Genomic DNA, 18,325 nt, shown 5'->3' with positions numbered 1-18,325 from the left:
GTCTTGCTATTATTTTTTCTGATTATTATGAAAACTCATCCACATGCATTTGCATACATGGAAATAAACAAAAAGGCTTCTACACTTCCCCCAGGATGATGGCATAATGAATGAAGTTGCAAAGAAAGCACATTTCACTCAGGGAAGCTGATTAATCTCTTGTGTTTCATTAACTTGCACCCTGAGCTCCCAGAGGCATTAAATAGTGTTGCCTTGTGGCTTTCTGAGAACCTAACCTTCTTCCATTGGCCCAGAGAAGGAGTGTAATAAATGACAAACCCTGCGAAGATCGAGCAGAGCACTGACCTGAACTCAAGAAGATGTTGGCAGCATGTTGGAGGTCAAAGCCTGAGGTTTATTCTTCTGACATGCATCAAAACTGAAGATGGAGAATGCTTAGAGGTTTTACATCAGCCGTTCAAGCTGCTTCACAGACGAGGTTGTTCAATCAGTGGTTGCAATGGAAGGCTCAGAAAATCCAAATGAAGACCTGGGGCTTGTGGGGATGGGACTTCGCGTCTCTGTGTCCCCTGCACAAAATGCCTTTTACATCATCCTGGTGATGCTGGGAATCCTGGGTAATGCCACCGTGGTTGTGGTGATCGGTAAGAGTGTGATTATGGACCACGGCGGAGGACGAAACTCGGACATCATCATCATTAACATGGCGCTGTCTAACCTGATGGTGTCTTTGATGAGGAACACGCTGCTTGTTATCTCAGACATGGGACTCGAGGTATGTTGCCTTCAAAATCAACCACTGAGTTACCCATAGTTCAAAGGGTGTGTTTTCACACCAGCTACCACACTGGTCATCTAGTGGTAGTGAGATATTTATTATTTAACAATTAGATGTCATAATCAGAAATAAGTAATAATAAATAAAAGATATTGTTTTCTTTACCCCAGCTGTACTCATCCAAAGAGTGGTGTCAGTTCCTGATGGGTGTCTGGGTGTGGCTGCGATCGGTCAACGTGTGGTCAACGCTCTATCTCAGTGCGTTCCATTTCCAGACTTTGAGGCGCGTGGCTCCCAACAGCGGGAACCTTCACGGGCCCCGGAGTCCTCCTACCACCCTGCTGCTGAGTATGGCCCTCATCTGGCTCCTCAACTTTATCTACTCCATTCCTGCTCATATATTTTCCACGAACGGGAATGTGAACACAACAGAGGTGATTCCAGTGAAATTTACATCATCCAGACCTTTTATCAAGTACATTATATATTACAGGTGGTTCTTTCATAAATTAGAATTTTAAATTACTTCTTTCCTTTTCCACACAGACTTTGTTTCTGTTCATTCCAACCTGTGAAAATCGTTTGCTTTTAACCTGCTTGTGTTGTGTAACAGTGAATATCAAGTCTGTATTTATTACTTATAAACTTGGTAGATCATGGCAGACCAAAAGAATAATCTGCATTACCAAAGCCAGGAAAAAGTTGCTTTCCAAAAATATATACTTTTTTTATTTGATAATACTTGGCATGGTCATTAGTTATTAAGAGATCAAACTACAAAATCTTCGATACCAGAATAAAAACATACAGTAGATAATATACTGTTCTATCAACACTGCAAATTAAATTAAAAAGTCAATAATAACAGAACCATTTGTTATTAGTAAGTTCATTTATTGTGAGTGCGTTCATAAGTGTTTGTTCCTCTATGTTCCTCCTCCTCTCAGACACTGATGCTGGTGAGCAGCACAACGCGCCCCCTGCTGGGCTGCGTGTGGGACTTTCCCTCCACCTACAGTGGCCTGGCCTATGCCACCACCTCTATAGTGATCCATGAGACCCTTCCCATAATCCTGATGGCTATCACCAACATGGGCTCCCTCTACACCCTCTACACCCATGGCAGGATGCGCAGCTCAGTGCAGGACGGTCCGGTCATCAAACGAGTGCCAGCTGAGAGGCGAGCGGCCAAGGTGAGGAAGAGGAGGGTGTCACTGAAGAGCTCATGAAGCCATGTAGATAAGCAGTAAAAAAGTTTTGATATACAGCAGATTTGTGCTTTTATTCATAGATCTGACAAACAGATTTCTCTATTGTTTGACTCAAACTGACCATATTTCATCATATCTCTGTGTGGCTCTCACTGCCCCAATTCTTTGCCTTGTGTGATTTTCAGGTGATTCTCGCTCTCATTATGCTCTTCATTGCTTCTTGGGGAACCAGCATTATCTCCGTCAACTATTTCAACTACAACCAGGGCTCTTCGGCTAATTTCCTCCTGATCATTGCTCGTTTTGCCAACATTATCTTCATCGCCATGTCACCTGCTATTCTGGCAGTCGGCCACAGGAGACTGCGGTCTACCGTCAAGTCCTTGCTCTCGCACTGACAGAGCTGCCGGCTGGCAGGTCACTCTGCTGCAGCACTGGGGGTGCAGCTCACACAATACTGAAAATATCACTACCATCATCTCAATAGTTAATAGTTCTGAGGTTCATGGTCATTGGTGTGAATGCTTATTTATCTCTGTAAACCTTTGTGTGTATTTGTGTGAGTGTGTGTGACTCAGAATAGAAAGGCAAAGTGTTAAAACCCCAACAAGCCTGAGGATTCATGCTACATGACTCAGTAAGTAGACAGGGCTGATAGTACAATTCTTTTTATTAAACAGTCCAAACAAATGGTCAAAAGAAAAAGAAAGATCTGTCCAAACTGATTTTATTTAGATTAAACTGCAACATGTTTCCTTTAGTTTGCCAGACAAAATGTTAATACTATGCTTTGTAGGTTCAGTGTAATGTTTTTTTCTTACCATGATGGCTTCTGACTACATATTTCATATTTTCATACCTTGTTTGTATCAACATAAAATAATATTGTAACTACTTAAATAAACATCTAGATTCCTGGATCTGTTTGTTTGACCCTTACAAAAGATTTTAGTTACAAAACGTTGCGGAAAAGTGAAACATGTAATGAAGGAACAATGTACTTTATGCTATTGGACCAACAATTCAAGGATCAAAATGTCTCTCATTTTTCCCTCTTATATTTATTTTTTATTTTGTTGTGTTGTATATTGGAGACTGGTTGGACTGGGTTTGATATTTTTTAAATCATTATACACTGTTCAAAATATAATGGAGACAATGTTTGTGATGTTGATAAAAAATAAAAAATAATCTTGAATTCACAGCACAAACAAACAAAAATTTGTACAAGTGATATACTCAGTTTTATCAGAATAAATCCCATCTTAAAAGAAACTACAAAGATCAATGAAATGTCTGCTTGTATTGAAACATGTCAAAATAAGCTAAATTAATACATGACAACAATTTTGTCCAGGTAACAAGTGAGTTTAAAATTATTTTTCTTATCACACTCTGCATCACTTGCCTGCTTTAATCTTCTCCTCCACATTTATGATTTTTCTCTCATTTTGAACAACAAAAACAGTTTGCTTTCCCTTTTTTCCTTCAGTCTTTGGAGATGTACTTCCCTGTTCAGTGACCTCACGGTGACGTTTCAGAACTTTAGACCACCCCGGTATCATGCTCCTGATTCTTCTCCTCAGCTTGCCATGTCCCAGCGCCACCACCATTGGACTGAAGCCCACAAATAACGAGGCGGAGAAGTGGGCCACGGTCAGCAGCCCCTCAGCGTGGTGTCCCCCGTCGTGGTTGTAGTATGTCACCGCAGCGACCTGCAGCGCCCAGCAGACCACGAAGAGCGACACCAGCGACATGATGACATGAGCTGCCTTTCGCTCAGTGGACACGTGTTTGTCCAGTTCTCCATGATTTCCTCCCCCCTCTCCCCCTGAGGTGACGGCTCTGATGTGTTTGGCCAGAGCTTGAAGTGTGGCCAGATTGGTGAACACCATCAGCACCAACGGCAACACCTCATTTAGAGCCAGTGAGGTGGAGGCGAAGGCTGAGCCCTGCTGCTGAGATGGGAACTCCCAGATGCAGCCCAGTAGAGGCCTGGTGGTGCAGCTGATCACCATCAGCTCCACGGTGGCGTTGCCGTGAACGTGGGTGGTGTACACCAGGGCTGGAATAGAAAAGACCAGGTTAGCCCCCCACACCAGGCCCAGAACGAACCACACCCTCCGCCTCTCCCTCTGATTTGCGAGAGGTCCAAAGGCCACATGCTGTCGCCTCAGGGTGGTGCAGTGGAAGACACTGAGCGCCAGAGTCACCCAGCAGCCCACGGCTCGCCACCACACCCACAGCAGCATGAAGACTCGGCACCAGCCTGGAGACAGAGACACATTCAGGCCCAGGTCCGACACGAAGATGGGCACCGTGCGGAAGAGTGAGGTCAGCAGGTTGGCCAACGACAGGTGCACCAAGATGGTATCAGAAGGAGGGAGTCTCCGAGCCGGACCCTCACTGGCTGACTGAAACACCTGAGAGTCAAAGCAGGACAGACTAAGAAAAAACCCAAGAAAAACACTCAACTCACAAATGCAATAGAACTCTGTGCATCATCTCACCACATGGATGACCAAGATGTTTCCCAGGATGCCAGAAAAAACCAAGAGCCCAAACAAAATAGCATCTACAGTGAGGACCTCTGACATGGCATCATCCTCTGCATGGCGACATAGTTTTTCTTATTGTAGAGTGCGTGGGAGAGAGTAGAAGGGAAACATTGAGGCTTCATTTATACTACTGCTCCTGGAGATTTTCCTCATCGTGTCTTATACGTGCACGCACGTGCACGTTCATCACACAGAAGGTTTCATCTTTGCTGAACAGGTTCAGGGTCAATTTAGTTCAACATGTTCATGCTGATGCTTTTGCTGAATATGCAGAGGCAGGCGTTTTCCACGTTTGCTTTCCACATCACCGACCAGCTGCAAACGCAAAGCTGTCTCTTGACCTGGACAATCACATAAAAAGCTGTGGGTCACTGTTATTTGTTGGGATTAAAATATTCGTGGTAATCGTCACTTAACTCTGCTGCAGAAAAGCATGTTGTGGTGGACCAGTGATCCTCTGAGTCCTTCCTTTTTCAGCTCATTTATTTTTCAGTTTATCCTGTTTATGTCCCCATAGCTTGGCTAAATGACAACATGTAGTATCACATAAACTGAAAAACTACTGATCTCACAGATTGAACTAATCATCTGATGAGCTCTCAGGAACTGGTGGTGCTGAGCCAGTCATTGATGCAGCACTTTCTCTCTCTCTCTGTCTCTCTCTCTCTTATTAGTCAGCCATTCATCCTCTCCCTTGGTAATAATTGTTTGTTGGCTTGCCAGGTTTCTCTCTTGGGAGGAGGCAATCATTATTCACAATAATCTCACATAAGCACTGCTTAATTAATTGTACTGTGGAGGACAGTGATGCATCTTGATCGTATATTAATTCTAGATCTATTTCCTCGTTGCGTGAGATTATTTATATCAGTAGATCCTTTCTTTATTTTTAAGAAACCATCAAAATGTAAAACCCAAAACTTGGTTGAAGGCTTCACTGTATTCATGATGATATAAAATAAAGAAAAATCTAATATAATTTAAGTTTTGTAGAGGGACTCTTTTACCTTAAGACCTCTGATGCACTGTGTCAGAATGCTTCATGTACAGGGGATGGACACAATGAAACTTGTACGACATTATTTACATATGACACAAAAAGCCCAGCATTTATTTCTACATTTATGAAGCTTTATCATAACATTTTTGTGGAGACTGTATCAGAGAGGTCTTGGTGCAACTGATGTCTAATGTGTGAGGCTAGATTTTGCATCGTAAAACACTGTTTAATTACATCTGCATCACTATTATCCATTCAAAACACACCCTCTGAAAGGGCTGAACAAAATGTGAACATAAGCTTCCTCACAAATAAGACATGTCTGTTTTTAAGTGCATTATGTTGCTGTTAAATTTGTATGCCTTTCTTTAATTGGCTGCTGATTCCCCAGTTAAACAACAGATTTGCAAAGGTAAAAAGAAAAAATCAGCAGCAACAACTTTCTGCTTTGTAATAGCAGTTCATTTTCATGTTGGGGGATAATTTCAGAATAAATGGTTTGAAACTGTATTTTTGTTTTGTCTAGTTCTCCCACAGTATGTGAACAACCACCCAAACTTGACAACTAATTTTTCAGATATAAAAAACTACATTCTTATATACAGGTCTTACTTTAGTTTTTTCTTACTGTCAGAGCAGATGAGCCCAAATGCAAACACCAAAGATTATTGATATGGAAAATACAGTATATTGTGTGAATTTAGCATTAGCCAAATTAGCTTGAAATGTGTTGTCTGAATATAAAGGCCCCAGGACACATCTAGTTTACAGAAAGCATAATAAACATGTGGAGTTGTCCTTGTCAGAAATGTGACCAGGATTTAAGAATTAAATATATTTCAAAACTCTGATCTGAAAACTTGACTATCACATGTATTGATTGGTAGAATATTTATCAGTTGTTACACATTGGAAGGAAGTGTAGATTTTTTACATAAATGTTTTGTCTGGGATAACAAATCTGAATAAAGTAGCAGAAAGATAATAAGATGTTAGACAAAAATCTAATGTTAGGTTGGTATTTTATGTTATTTTCCATGAATATGTATATGAACTATTTTTATTCATTGAAGTGCAATATTGAGTCAGTGTCAGTGGTGGATGTTTAGTCAATTACCAGAGAAACTGGGAAAACTGATAATTAAATACAGAATATTAATATTGATTTCCTATTTTAACATTATTTGAAATACTGTTGACTCCCCTTTGGACCTATTGCAGAATTTGGAGAAGATGGCACCTTTAGAACCAATGAGTTACACTGCCAAAGTGTAGATTTTTGACACAAAGATTTTGTCTGGGAAATGAAATCGAAGTAAAGTAGTAGAAAAATAAAAAGATGTGAGAAAAAATAGATGTTAGTTATTTGTTGGTGGAAATTAACAGTTTTAATTCATTGGTAAAGTAATATTAAGTCAGTGTTGGACGTTGAGCCAATTACAAAAACGACTAGCAAAATCATAGGTATGGAGTCTTTAACCACACAGGCCATCTCTCATCTTTTTGTCACTAAGGTTTTGTCTGGGAATGAAATAATAAATAAAGTAGCAAAGAAGATATAATAAGATAAATTAGATGTTAGTTAGGTTGGTATTCATAAGGACATGATGTGAGGGACGTGCACAGGATGCAGGTAAGTTTCCCTCCGTCGCTGCTGTCAGGACTGAGACACACTTGAAACATCGTGAGTGTTTGTGTGTGTGCGTGTGCGTGGGATGATGACTCACAAACCGACTGTTCAGAATCACAAATATGTGGTGCACGCTCCCAGGGGATCTGCGGCGCGCGCTCGTGTACGCGCACTCTCACACAGAGGCTTTTACGTCAAACCAGGCAGGAAGAAGAAGAAGAAGAAGTAGAAGAAGAAGAAAGCGGACCTGGTGGCACGATAGGTGGATGTAAGGACAGTCGGGTCCTGTCATCCCACCGAGACAAGTAAGTGCTTCTCCTGGATGTCTGGAGGTGATGCTGAGGTGACTTCCATGACCGTGTGCTGCTTCGTTTAACTTCCCCCTGCACGCTTCATCCTCATGCAAGGTCACAGCGGGATGCACGGACGTATGATTCACTGTTATTTCTGTCGCAGATGCACGGCCCGCCCGCTCCTCTCGCCCATGGACGCGCTCTCTTGCTTTACGCGGATTCCGTCGAGCGCACCGAGGCTGAGCTGATCCTATGGCAGACGTCGGTCCGCCCTGTGCCACCGTGAGAGGAGAATAAACCGAATAGAGGGAGTGAAATGAAAAGCCAACAACCATCCCTGCTCGCCTTGTCGGCTCTGCTGCTTTGCACATTACACCACACAGCTGGCTCCAGCAGATCATCATCACCATCCCCATCAGAGGTGAGGGGCAGGGGCAATGTGGGGGTGTTGCTTCAAAACTGGCTGAGACAGAACAACATCACCTCCAACTATGGCAATCACAGCCAGAAAAGTAGGCCGCCGTCATCACCACCGAAGCTCGAAGGGGTAACGGGCCACGTGAATCGCTTCTCCTTCAACACCAGCAGAGTCAATGTTACTACTGTGATATCTGAGAGGTCTGGCGGGGGACCAGGCTGGAGCCCAGAGGAAGGGGTGTCATCACACTGTGCCTACCGAGTGGTCGAGGGAGGCATTGGGGAGCAGCTGTGCTTTCGAGACACGCTGTTCGGGTACAAGTGTCGCAAGGCAGACTGCAGAACAGTGGTGTCTTTGGGGAATCTGGTGGCAAATATCCTCATCAACGGCAGCGTACTGTTACAGTGGAGCCATGAGGGAGAGTCTTTGATCACTGAGGGAGGGATGAAGACAGAGGAGGCTGCAGCTGGTCAGAAGAGCAGTGGGGGTCCAGGGACCAATTCAACAAGAGAGGGAAGTCTTCCATCAAGCACTGTTTTCAGTGGCCTACGCCACAGGCGAGGAGGCTATGAGTTGAGCTGCTGGTGGAATGGAAGCTACACTCAGTTTGAGTGTGCCGGTGTCCATCTTGGATCCAGCTGCAGGGACTTTCTCCTGACCGAGCTTCATGAGAACATGCCCTACCGGCTCTGCCTGAGATCCCTGGCCCACTCCGATCCAGCTCAGAGCGCAGACCAGCGGGACTGTGTGGAGTTTACCCTGCCACCGTCTGGGATGCAGGACATTGTCATCGCCATGACAACTGTGGGGGGAGCCATTTGTGTGATGCTGGTCATCATTTGCTTGCTGGTGGCATATATCACAGAAAACATCATGAGCCCCACGACACAGCACACATACTCCTACCGCACTCATTCGCGTCACTGATGCACTGCTAAATAAATGAAACGTCATGCATTTAACATCCACTACCATATGTAAACTCACAGTCATAGTCACTCACTGTCCTAACTAGTTGTTCCCCAAACAAATATGTGCATCTTGTTGTGACTGAACTGAAGCACAATCTACTGTGGCTCTGCAAATAACATGCCTTGACAACCTCTGCGAGGATGCACTGAACCAAAAGTACTGATAACTTACATTTAGTAAATGCGGTAGTGTACTGTGTTGTGTTTTTGTTCAAGGTTGTCTGTGATTGAGTGTGTCAATCTGTGCACTGACAGCATTTATACAGCAATACAATTGATGAAGTGGCATCAGAAGCAGCCGTTTTGCTAAAACGTTCAGCCTGTGAAAGTGTTTGTACCATTTTGTGAAGGGCAATACAATCTGCTGTACAGTCTCCAGATACTGTGCCAAACATCTTGAGTTAGAGAGCCTTTATGTCCTGCTGTCAGTAAATAAAACACCATGAGGTCATTTGTAATACTTTGCAGCTGTCTTTATTTCCTTGTGTTTATGTGCATGTGTTTGCTTTTTACATCCCAGGGGAATTTACAAGAATTAGAGACAGGCAATAGAAATACACGTGTAAACATAAAACCTTACAGAGCTGTCCCCAAACAGAAAAATGGCTTGTTTGTATGAATAATTCCTTTATCTTCTTTATCTACTTATATATTACTCAAGAGTTTCAGGTTATGTTCGTGTTTTAAAGCAGTGTCATGCTCCAATTTTAGTCCCATCACCACTATGCAAGGTTGTGGCATTATGTCGCAATGCCCCAAACCTATAAACCACATGAATGCATTAGACTAATGTACAAATCTACAAGATGGAAAATATTCTGGGGACGCCCCCTGGTTTCAAAATTTGCATATTAGAATATGTTTTCTGATTGATGAGCTACTTAGCTCAATTGAGATGACAACAAAACGCAAAAATGACACATAGTAGACACCTCATAGGGTACTTACACCACAGGTAGACCCACATGTCAGGATTCTATTTTGTTGTTCCTGGCAGCATAAATTTGAATTCATATATATATAAGGTAATCACTCTTTTTAAGTTCTATTACTAGTAGACACTTCATAGGGCACCTCCACCACAGGTAGGCCACTATGACAGGACTCTATTTTGAGGTTCCTTACTGAATTTTAGAGTATAGGAAAAATTGGTGAGTATCCCTTGTACATTTGAAGGTCTTCTGCCCAATTTAAGTTAGCAACTTAATGTCAGCAGGTGTTAGCAGCCAGTAGTTGTGCACCTCAACATCATTAAGTGTTTTGGCCTTGTAATCAACGATACGGGCCGAACTTTAGGGTACTAAAGGTAAATCTGACTGCATATTACTGAGGTAAACATTCTTAAAACCTAATTGTAAAGTGCAAGCAATGTGAGCATGTGTTATTTAGACCTGCGAGTCATGGCAATCCAAGTGCACGCTGGGAAATTCCCTGGTTGTTATCATGGTAATTATTTTTCCGCAAGTTTATTTCAATAAAAGTCGTATTTGTCATATTTACTTCTGAACTTTTGATTTCTGTTTGTGTGAAGCCCCGCCCCCCCACGTGACATCATCTCATATAAGCGTGTCGAACTCACGGGACTCCGCCATTTTAACTTCCTCCTTGTAAGAGAAGACGAGCACGTCGCCCAGTCGTTGTTGTAGAGACGCGTTGCTGTTTACCGCTGTCGCAGGGTGTTCGGTCACACTTCCTCGCGGGGCTCAAACTAACCCACCTCTCGCTAGTTTTCAGAAAGTCGCGTGTCGAGTAGCTTCAGCCGGGGAGTCGCGATGCCGAGCCACCCGCTGCGTGTAGCGGTTGTGTGCTCGAGCAACCAGAACCGCAGTATGGAAGCGCACAATATCCTCAGGTAAAGACCGGGCGAGAGGAAGACCAAACGGGGAGGGGAAACCGCCACAGCCCGAGCGAAGGGAAACTGCGAGGTGTCGTTCCTGAATGTCCGAGCCGCACAGACACGGTGATAGACGGTCCGTCCGCCGGGCCTCAGTCTAACAATGGATCCCTCCTCTCAGAGGCACCGGGGCCGCAGCGCTCCTTTACCGCTGCTGATCACTACTTCAGATTACCTTAGATAAATTCTACCACCATACAACATGTCGTCTTCTAAAAAGCTGGCTTAGGGGTTTAGTTAAACTATTTGCGGCCCCCACATGTTGTTTGGAGCGCCCTCTTGGAGGAAGCATACCGGAAGGGAGGAACTGCAGCTGCAACACAGGGGCTCAGTCATGTAGCAGTTTAGGTTGTAGGTGAAATCCTGTTTAAACTCCATGTGTGCGCTGGTTGTTCAGTCTGGACGCTGCACACTTGCTCTCACTGGACATTTGATGGCAACAGGACTGGAAACAAAAGAAAGAGGACGACGCAATAAGATCTATGGACCAGTGTAGCTTGTTGGTGACATGTCACCCACGTCATTAGCTGAAATAATAAACATCACATCCCCCTTTTACAGTTTGTCTATTCTCCTGTATTGGTAACAGGGTTTAATCAGATTGTGACACAGGAGAGAGCTGGACGCGGCCCCCACACACTTCACTGTGCAGTGATTCATCGTGTGACGCACAACCGGCCTGTTCTGCTTACTCACTCAGTTCAGCTCTCAGGAGACAGCAGGGAGATTGTGTAGGATGTGTTGTTGTCACTGTTGATTCCAGAAATGTTATGTAATTTATTCTCTTGTCCTTTTTTTCCCCCTTCTTTGCAGCAAACGTGGATTTGATGTGCGCTCATTCGGGACAGGGTCTCATGTGAAGCTACCCGGTCCTGCCCCGGATAAACCAAATGTGTATGACTTCAAAACGACATATGAACAGATGTACAACGACTTGGTCCGCAAGGACAAGGAACTGTATCCCCTTCTCACTCACCTTTTCCTCACACACACAGACGCACACTTACACGTGGACCATGCATCTTGTTTAGGTTTTAATCTTTGAGGGTTCATGCAAGTGTGATGGTGTTGGAGCAGCTCAGCAGATTGGAGAGCACTGATGGATAAATCACATGCAGGGATTTTAACAAATGTGAAAGATGTACAGTGTGTTCTGTTATGAAACCTGTAAAATACAGAAAACAAAGGAAGCAGTGCAGCAGTAAGTGTGATTTGGTGAAGATCATTAAGGTTTTGCCTGTATTTGCGATGGACTTCTTGATACCACTGTTCCTTGCTAATGCAGTTTTCCTATATTTTCCATGTGTTGTATTTTTTAAATTTCTCCACAATTTTGCAGGTTGAATAACTTTAGCAAGTTAAATTTTTTTTTCTTGTAATCAGCTTCATCTGGCTCATTTACTTTTATTGTCAATTGCACTTAATGTAGTTTCTGTAAATACTCTAAATCTTGGTGATATAAAGAAAACAATCACAAGGGAAACTCTATTATCGAAGAAAACAGTGGCTTCAAGTAAATAGCATTAAGTGGGGGAAGAAACTCTACCCCTAACGTTATTTACCAGAAGTACAATAACAAAAAGCAGATAATCATATCTCTCGCAGGTTGGGTTTCTGTTAAACCAGGAATGTAGTCATTACTTCTGTTTATAAGATTGTAGGACCCCAAGGTAAGTAAAAAACTACAAATTACAATCACCTGCATTATTCATGAGGAGTAATACTTGCTGTGGTGTATGATATCTGCTGCACTTTATTTGTACATGCATAAATATCTCGGAAGCTTTCATCCAAATTATTGCAGTTATTCCTCCTGCTAAGTCCTGGCTGGTCCTGATTTTTGGTCTTCGGTGACATTCAAATGATGTCAACACCATCCACAGTTGAATGTTAAGTCTGCTCTCTTTGGATATTTATTCCTGGAGTATTTCCAAAAAGCCTCCAGACTGTTCCTACTGAATTAATTATTTACTGATCCAGGCTTAAAAGAAAGGCAAAATATCTCACCAAATGTTGACTTACTGCTGTGCTACTGATCATTATGTTACTGTTTTGCAGTTGCAGAAATCGCCATGTGTTGTTTGAGAGGTCAAATGTGTAATCGTAAGAATCAAATGTGGAAGAGCTGTGACATGACAATGCATTATGCCTAAAGGGTGTTCATACTACCTCTTATAAAACTCCTATAATCCCTGTACATATGCATGGATTTCTTACTGATGTATTCCATCACGATAGAATTGTTTTTCTTTTTGGCAAAGATGGCCATGTAGTGACAGTGCAGTTCAGAATGTCTTCCTATTTATTTTTTTTTACAAATGGCAGCCTGCCGGTGTCTGAACGGTTTGTTGATAAAATCAAATATTACAACTTTGTTGAATTCATTTATCGCAGCCTGTAAAGGTTTCACATTTTACTGACATTGCCCCGAAGTGTCATTTCTTCATCCAGTGTTTTTTTAATCAGCTGACAATTTAGAGTAATCTTTTCTTGCACCACTAGAGGGTGCTGCAGTTTGACTATTGCAAGCACTGGTGATGTTCCAGTGTGTATTTACCACCTCTGTGCTTCCACTGAGACATAACCTCTCAAGTGCAAGGGAAAAAAACAGCCCCATTCAGAAAAAAATGTCCTTTTTATGACTTCCCTTTCCACAGGGTGTTGGTCGTTGTGATGAATGTTTTACCTTGAAGTGTTTCTGTGGCTCCCTGCTTGTGTTCCTTGACCTCCTCACTCTTCAGATACACACAGAACGGCATCCTGCACATGCTGGACCGCAACAAGCGCATCAAGTCGAAGCCGGAGCGGTTTCAAAACTGCAAGGATAAGTTCGACCTGGTCATCACCTGTGAAGAGAGAGTGTACGACCAAGTGCTGGAGGGTGAGGATTGTCATACATGTCTACTACAGGAATCTAGGCGGTAACTGTGGGACACTTGCAAAGATCTTGCATTTACTGCGTTTTACAGGCCATAGCACGGAGTCATGTCATGGTTTCAAAAGCAAGTTTTTACTCTAATTTCTCATCAGATCTGAGCTCAAGAGAGCAGGAGACGCTGCAGCCTGTACACGTCATCAATGTAGACATTCAGGATAACCACGAGGAAGCCACGCTGGGCGCCTTCCTCATCTGTGAGCTGTGTCAATGTGTGAGTCTCCTACCAGGGTTTTCAAATGCTATTGCACCGACAGCAGCGGCGAAGTGGAGCTGAGACGCCACAAAATATGTTGTAGTTAATATATGTAAAGGGAGTGACTGGTTAAAAATAAGATATACTAATGAAAGTATGCAGTAAGTTACGAGGATTTATAAATTAAATTATCTGTTAAGCCAAACAAATGAGTCAGTAGTGACCTAATGAAAATACTGCCAAGGCTAAATAAAGGTGCTATAGATTAATAAATGCGTAATAATAAATGATTAAGTTCCCTGGCGCTGATGAGCAGTGTGTGCATGCAGGCTGTGTGTAATTTGTTTCCTCCTCCTCTGTAGATCCAGCACACTGACGACATGGAGAATGAAATCGACGAGCTCCTTCAAGAGCTTGAGGAGAAGAGCAACAGGCCTTTTCTTCACACCGTCTGCTTCTACTGATGCACAACCGAAAACCCGCAATAAACTCAGACCACAAGCAATCAAACAGAGTATGGACATGCATACTCCCTGCTCCTCAGTCATCTGTAACACAGTACATAGATAATGTGTGCCTACACAGCACTCACACACATGGAGCTTTGGTCAGGGCCTAACAAATGGCTGCGCTTGGACATGTTGGTGATGTTGGGTTTTTCCTTAATGCAGAGTACAGACTCGCTGCTCTCGCTCTGCCTTTATTCCTTCGGAAAAGGTCAGACCAAGGTCCTCCCGCCATGCCAGTCCAATGAAATCACTCAGTCATGTCTCCTCAGGGAGAGCCATAACACCCCCTACCCCTACACCACAGCCCCTTCCGGTCAAACAACTGCTTTAGGAGTTCCTCTGATTTTTGTTCACTGCAGCATGTTGATGCTGACTTTTTATTTTCTCTAGATATATCATTGTAATTGATTTGAGCATAAATGTCGGATTTTTTTTCTCTGACCAGGTGCAGTGTAAATGTGTCTCTTGGGGTCAGACAGGGAGGAGGAGTAATTGAAGTGAATGCATTGTTTGTTTGTGCGACCGTGTGTGGTAGATTAGTTAGGATTAAGTTAAAGTTGGGTGGGATAATAACGGATAACCAAACCTAGGCCTCTCTGAGGCTCTCCTCTGACGTGTTTCCAATATAATGTGTTGATTCATATTTAAACTTGGATATGTTTATCTTTCAGGGTGTAGTTTTCTTTTTTTTGTAAATGTTAAACTGAAGCATTGTAATTATCTGCAAACTGCGAGCTCAGCTCAGAGTGCCTAACTTTTCTGTATGTACAGATGAATCCACTAAAGAGAACAAACAAGAAACATGCAGCGACTCTTTATTTGCTCTGACATGGGGTTCGTGTGTACACTTGTATATTAGCATGTTACATGAATTAATATTGAAGACCAGACCATCTGCCCTTTTTGTTTGATTTAGTTAATTTCTGCTCCATTTAGTCTGCTCCATCTTTTGGTTGACTGACAAATGTGTAAAAGATTGAGGTGTGCTAAATAAAGCTTACCTGGGTAGTTCACAAGTAAATGCATCTGTGTATCTATCCCATTTTCACTGACGGTACAATTAGCATATACATCTTGAGTAATGTACTTAACATTAGTTCTGATATATTGATAATTCATTAGAATGATTTTAAAATGTTACATCATGTCATCTTAAACAATGAAATGATTAAGATCCACTATACAGGATCTTATATAAAAAAATTATATATTTGGACCAGTTTTAGCTTTTTTAAATGTAATGATTTTTAGTGATAGCGAGAGGAAGCTTCATGAAGCATTGAAGCTTTCCATCCAATTGGTTCACTCATGGGCCGAAGCTTCATTTGCTCTACTGTGCCATCAAGTGGACAATAAATGTAAAACAGGCGGAGTGATTATAATGACACCATGGCTTTGGTGTGTGACGCTTTGAATTGAATAAATGAATGAATGATGTTTGTGATGCCAATACATAAATTATGAACTTATTAATATGGTGTCTGTATTTATGATACAATGGCGGGATCAAAAGGGAAAGTGGAAACAAATTGGGCAGAGGGTTGTGATGTGAATGTGCTTGTGTTACTTGTAACATGTAACACGTAAAATAGGGACATTTTATTCATTTATATTTAAAAATTACAACTTTTCCACAGTGCTCGGTTTCAGGCGGTTTCTTTTTTTTGCAAACAAACGCGCAATAAAGTCCCAAGTCCACAAAATGTGAGGGGGGGGGGGATCCATTGCGTTTCGCTGCCCCTTATATTTCGATTCGCACGCCCAACCGGCGAACCATTTCCTGACTCAGTCACGTGGTACGGCCGGCTTGCGAGGCTTTGAACGTCACCACATACGTCATCAACACGAGCCTGATACGCGCTTCACAAAAATCTTCCTGGATTACTCGACACACGATTCGAAGCCTCGACACGGAAGGACACATCACTAATATATATATAGATGGATGGATAGATAAACAAAATCATTAGTGATGTGTCCTTCCGTGTCGAGGCTTCGAATCGTGTGTCGAGTAATCAAGGAAGATTTTTGTGAAGCGCGTATCGAGGCTCGTGTTGATGACGTATGTGGTGACGTCATGCAGATGTTGTCCCTATTTTACGTGTTACATGTTACAAGTAACACAAGCACATTCACATCACAACCCTCTGCCCAATTTGTTTCCACTTTCCCTTTTGATCCCGCCATTGTATCATAAATACAGACACCATATTAACTAGGGCTACGTTGTAGCACTAACGGGCCCGAGCACACGCATTTTGAAGCCTGTTGCGGTTAGTGGAGAGAGCGATCAATGACCAAGCGTTGCATGCGTTTTGCTCACTGCGGCAAGGACAAACACTTCACTTCCTGCGTCCGTCACACGATGTCGATCCTTGCCTGCTAATTGCTCATTACGGTCCACGCTATCAATTGCACATCACACTGTGAACATTTTATGTAAATCGAATGATAGTTGTAAAACAAAGCTTACTTCCTGTTGCCACTATTATAAATAAAATTAAATTCGTCAGTCTGTCCGTCCAAAAAAATTAAATAAAATACGGACAGACAGACGGACGAAAATCCGTCCGTCTGTCCGTCCCCAAAAATAAAAAAATACGGACAGACAGACGGACGAAAAAAATATATAAATAAAATCCGTCCGTCTGTCCGTCCCAAAAAAATGAAAAAAATACAGACAGACGGACGGACAAAAAAAATGTTTAAAAAATAAAATCCGTCCCTCTGTCCGTCCCCAAAAAATTTAAAAAATACGGACAGACGGACGGACGAAAAAATTTTTTAAAAATAAAATCCGTCCGTCTGTCTGTCCCAAAAACAATAAAAATAATACGGACAGACGGACGGACGAAAACAAAATTTAAAAAATAAAATCCGTCCATCTGTCCGTCCCAAAAAAAAAACTTTTTAGTTACTTTGGTACTTGTAGTTACTTTTTAGTTACTTTTGTACTTTTAGTTACTTTTGTACTTTTAGTTACTTTTCAGTTACTTATGTACTTTTAGTTACTTTTGTACTTTTAGTTACTTTTTAGTTACTTTTGTACTTTTAGTTACTTTTAGTTACTTTTGTACTTGTAGTTACTTTTTAGTTACTTTTGTACTTTTAGTTACTTTTAGTTACTTTTTAGTTACTTTTGTACTTTTAGTTACTTTTTAGTTACTTTTTAGTTACTTTTTAGTTACTTTTGAACTTTTAGTTACTTTTGTACTTTTAGTTACTTTTCAGTTACTTATGTACTTTTAGTTACTTTTGTACTTTTAGTTACTTTTGTACTTTTAGTTACTTTTGTACTTTTAGTTACTTTTTAGTTACTTTCGTACTTGTAGTTACTTTTTAGTTAATTTTGTACTACAAAGTTTGATGGCGTGTAATCAAACTTTGACGCCACGCCACGGTCACACCGTGTGACGAAAGATCGATCTTTGAGGTAGTTTTCATCTCCATCTTGTGATGACACGCATCTCCATATGAAGTTGATCTGATGAAAGCCCTGGGACAAGTACATCAAAGTAAAAATGTGGAAAATGGCCAATATGGCCACTAAAGTCAAAATGGCGGGCTTCCTGTTGCTTTTTTCCCATTGCACCTCTGACCTTTTTTGTTTGTCTGTTGTTTGTTTGTCACGATACACCTGGGCTACGATTTTTGTGAAGATCGGTGAAAGCTAACTGAGGGGCTTTTCCTTAGATGGCGCTGTTGAGCCATTTTTCCACGCCCATTTCAAATTACTCCAGAATACAATTACTTTTTGGGGTTTTGAATTCCCTGCAAACTTTGGTAACAATTTGAGCGTCTAGGCCCTGAAAAAGCCCCAAAAGGGAAATACAAATCCTTCGAAATACAATAGGGCCTCCCACCGGAGGTGCTCGGGCCCTAATAAGTTCATAATTTATGTATTGGCATCACAAACATCATTCATTCATTTATTCAATTCAAAGCGTCACACACCAAAGCCATGGTGTCAT

The 18,325-nt window shown here is 42.0% G+C and overlaps 4 protein-coding genes across 5 annotated transcripts; 3 read left to right on the top strand and 1 right to left on the bottom strand.

The window, feature by feature from the left end:
* Positions 1 to 460: 460 nt before the first annotated feature.
* Positions 461 to 2,384, top strand: LOC118104656 (olfactory receptor class A-like protein 4). The gene is made up of 4 exons (XM_035151690.1): positions 461 to 736; positions 910 to 1,173; positions 1,687 to 1,932; positions 2,136 to 2,384. Exons 1-4 carry the CDS (start codon positions 461 to 463, stop codon positions 2,346 to 2,348), a joined length of 999 nt encoding a protein of 332 aa, XP_035007581.1. The 3' UTR covers positions 2,349 to 2,384.
* A 287-nt stretch (positions 2,385 to 2,671) lies between these two features.
* LOC118104509 (olfactory receptor class A-like protein 4) lies at positions 2,672 to 4,921 on the bottom strand. Its single transcript, XM_035151439.2, has 2 exons — positions 4,461 to 4,921; positions 2,672 to 4,373 (listed from the first exon to the last, which is right to left on the bottom strand). Exons 1-2 carry the CDS (start codon positions 4,545 to 4,547, stop codon positions 3,351 to 3,353), a joined length of 1,110 nt encoding a protein of 369 aa, XP_035007330.2. The 5' UTR covers positions 4,548 to 4,921; the 3' UTR covers positions 2,672 to 3,350.
* A 2,229-nt stretch (positions 4,922 to 7,150) lies between these two features.
* On the top strand, positions 7,151 to 9,146 carry fndc10 (fibronectin type III domain containing 10). Of its 2 annotated transcripts, none has more exons than XM_035151448.2 (2): positions 7,151 to 7,443; positions 7,595 to 9,146. In XM_035151448.2, the coding sequence occupies exon 2, from the start codon at positions 7,748 to 7,750 to the stop codon at positions 8,774 to 8,776; it is 1,029 nt and encodes a 342-aa protein (XP_035007339.1). In that variant the 5' UTR covers positions 7,151 to 7,443; positions 7,595 to 7,747; the 3' UTR covers positions 8,777 to 9,146. The 2 variants fall into 2 exon arrangements, with proteins under 2 accessions (XP_035007339.1, XP_035007340.1); XM_035151449.2 differs by having other exon boundaries at positions 7,151 to 7,481.
* Positions 9,147 to 10,401: 1,255 nt separating this feature from the next.
* ssu72 (SSU72 homolog, RNA polymerase II CTD phosphatase) lies at positions 10,402 to 15,155 on the top strand. Its single transcript, XM_035151459.2, has 5 exons — positions 10,402 to 10,672; positions 11,528 to 11,671; positions 13,456 to 13,595; positions 13,745 to 13,863; positions 14,208 to 15,155. Exons 1-5 carry the CDS (start codon positions 10,593 to 10,595, stop codon positions 14,307 to 14,309), a joined length of 585 nt encoding a protein of 194 aa, XP_035007350.1. The 5' UTR covers positions 10,402 to 10,592; the 3' UTR covers positions 14,310 to 15,155.
* Positions 15,156 to 18,325: the final 3,170 nt, after the last annotated feature.

This window comes from Hippoglossus stenolepis, chromosome 3 (assembly GCF_022539355.2).
Source record: "Hippoglossus stenolepis isolate QCI-W04-F060 chromosome 3, HSTE1.2, whole genome shotgun sequence".
Classification (NCBI taxonomy): domain Eukaryota; kingdom Metazoa; phylum Chordata; class Actinopteri; order Pleuronectiformes; family Pleuronectidae; genus Hippoglossus; species Hippoglossus stenolepis.
Note: the sequence above shows the minus strand (reverse complement) of the source record. Positions and strands in the feature narration are given on the sequence as shown.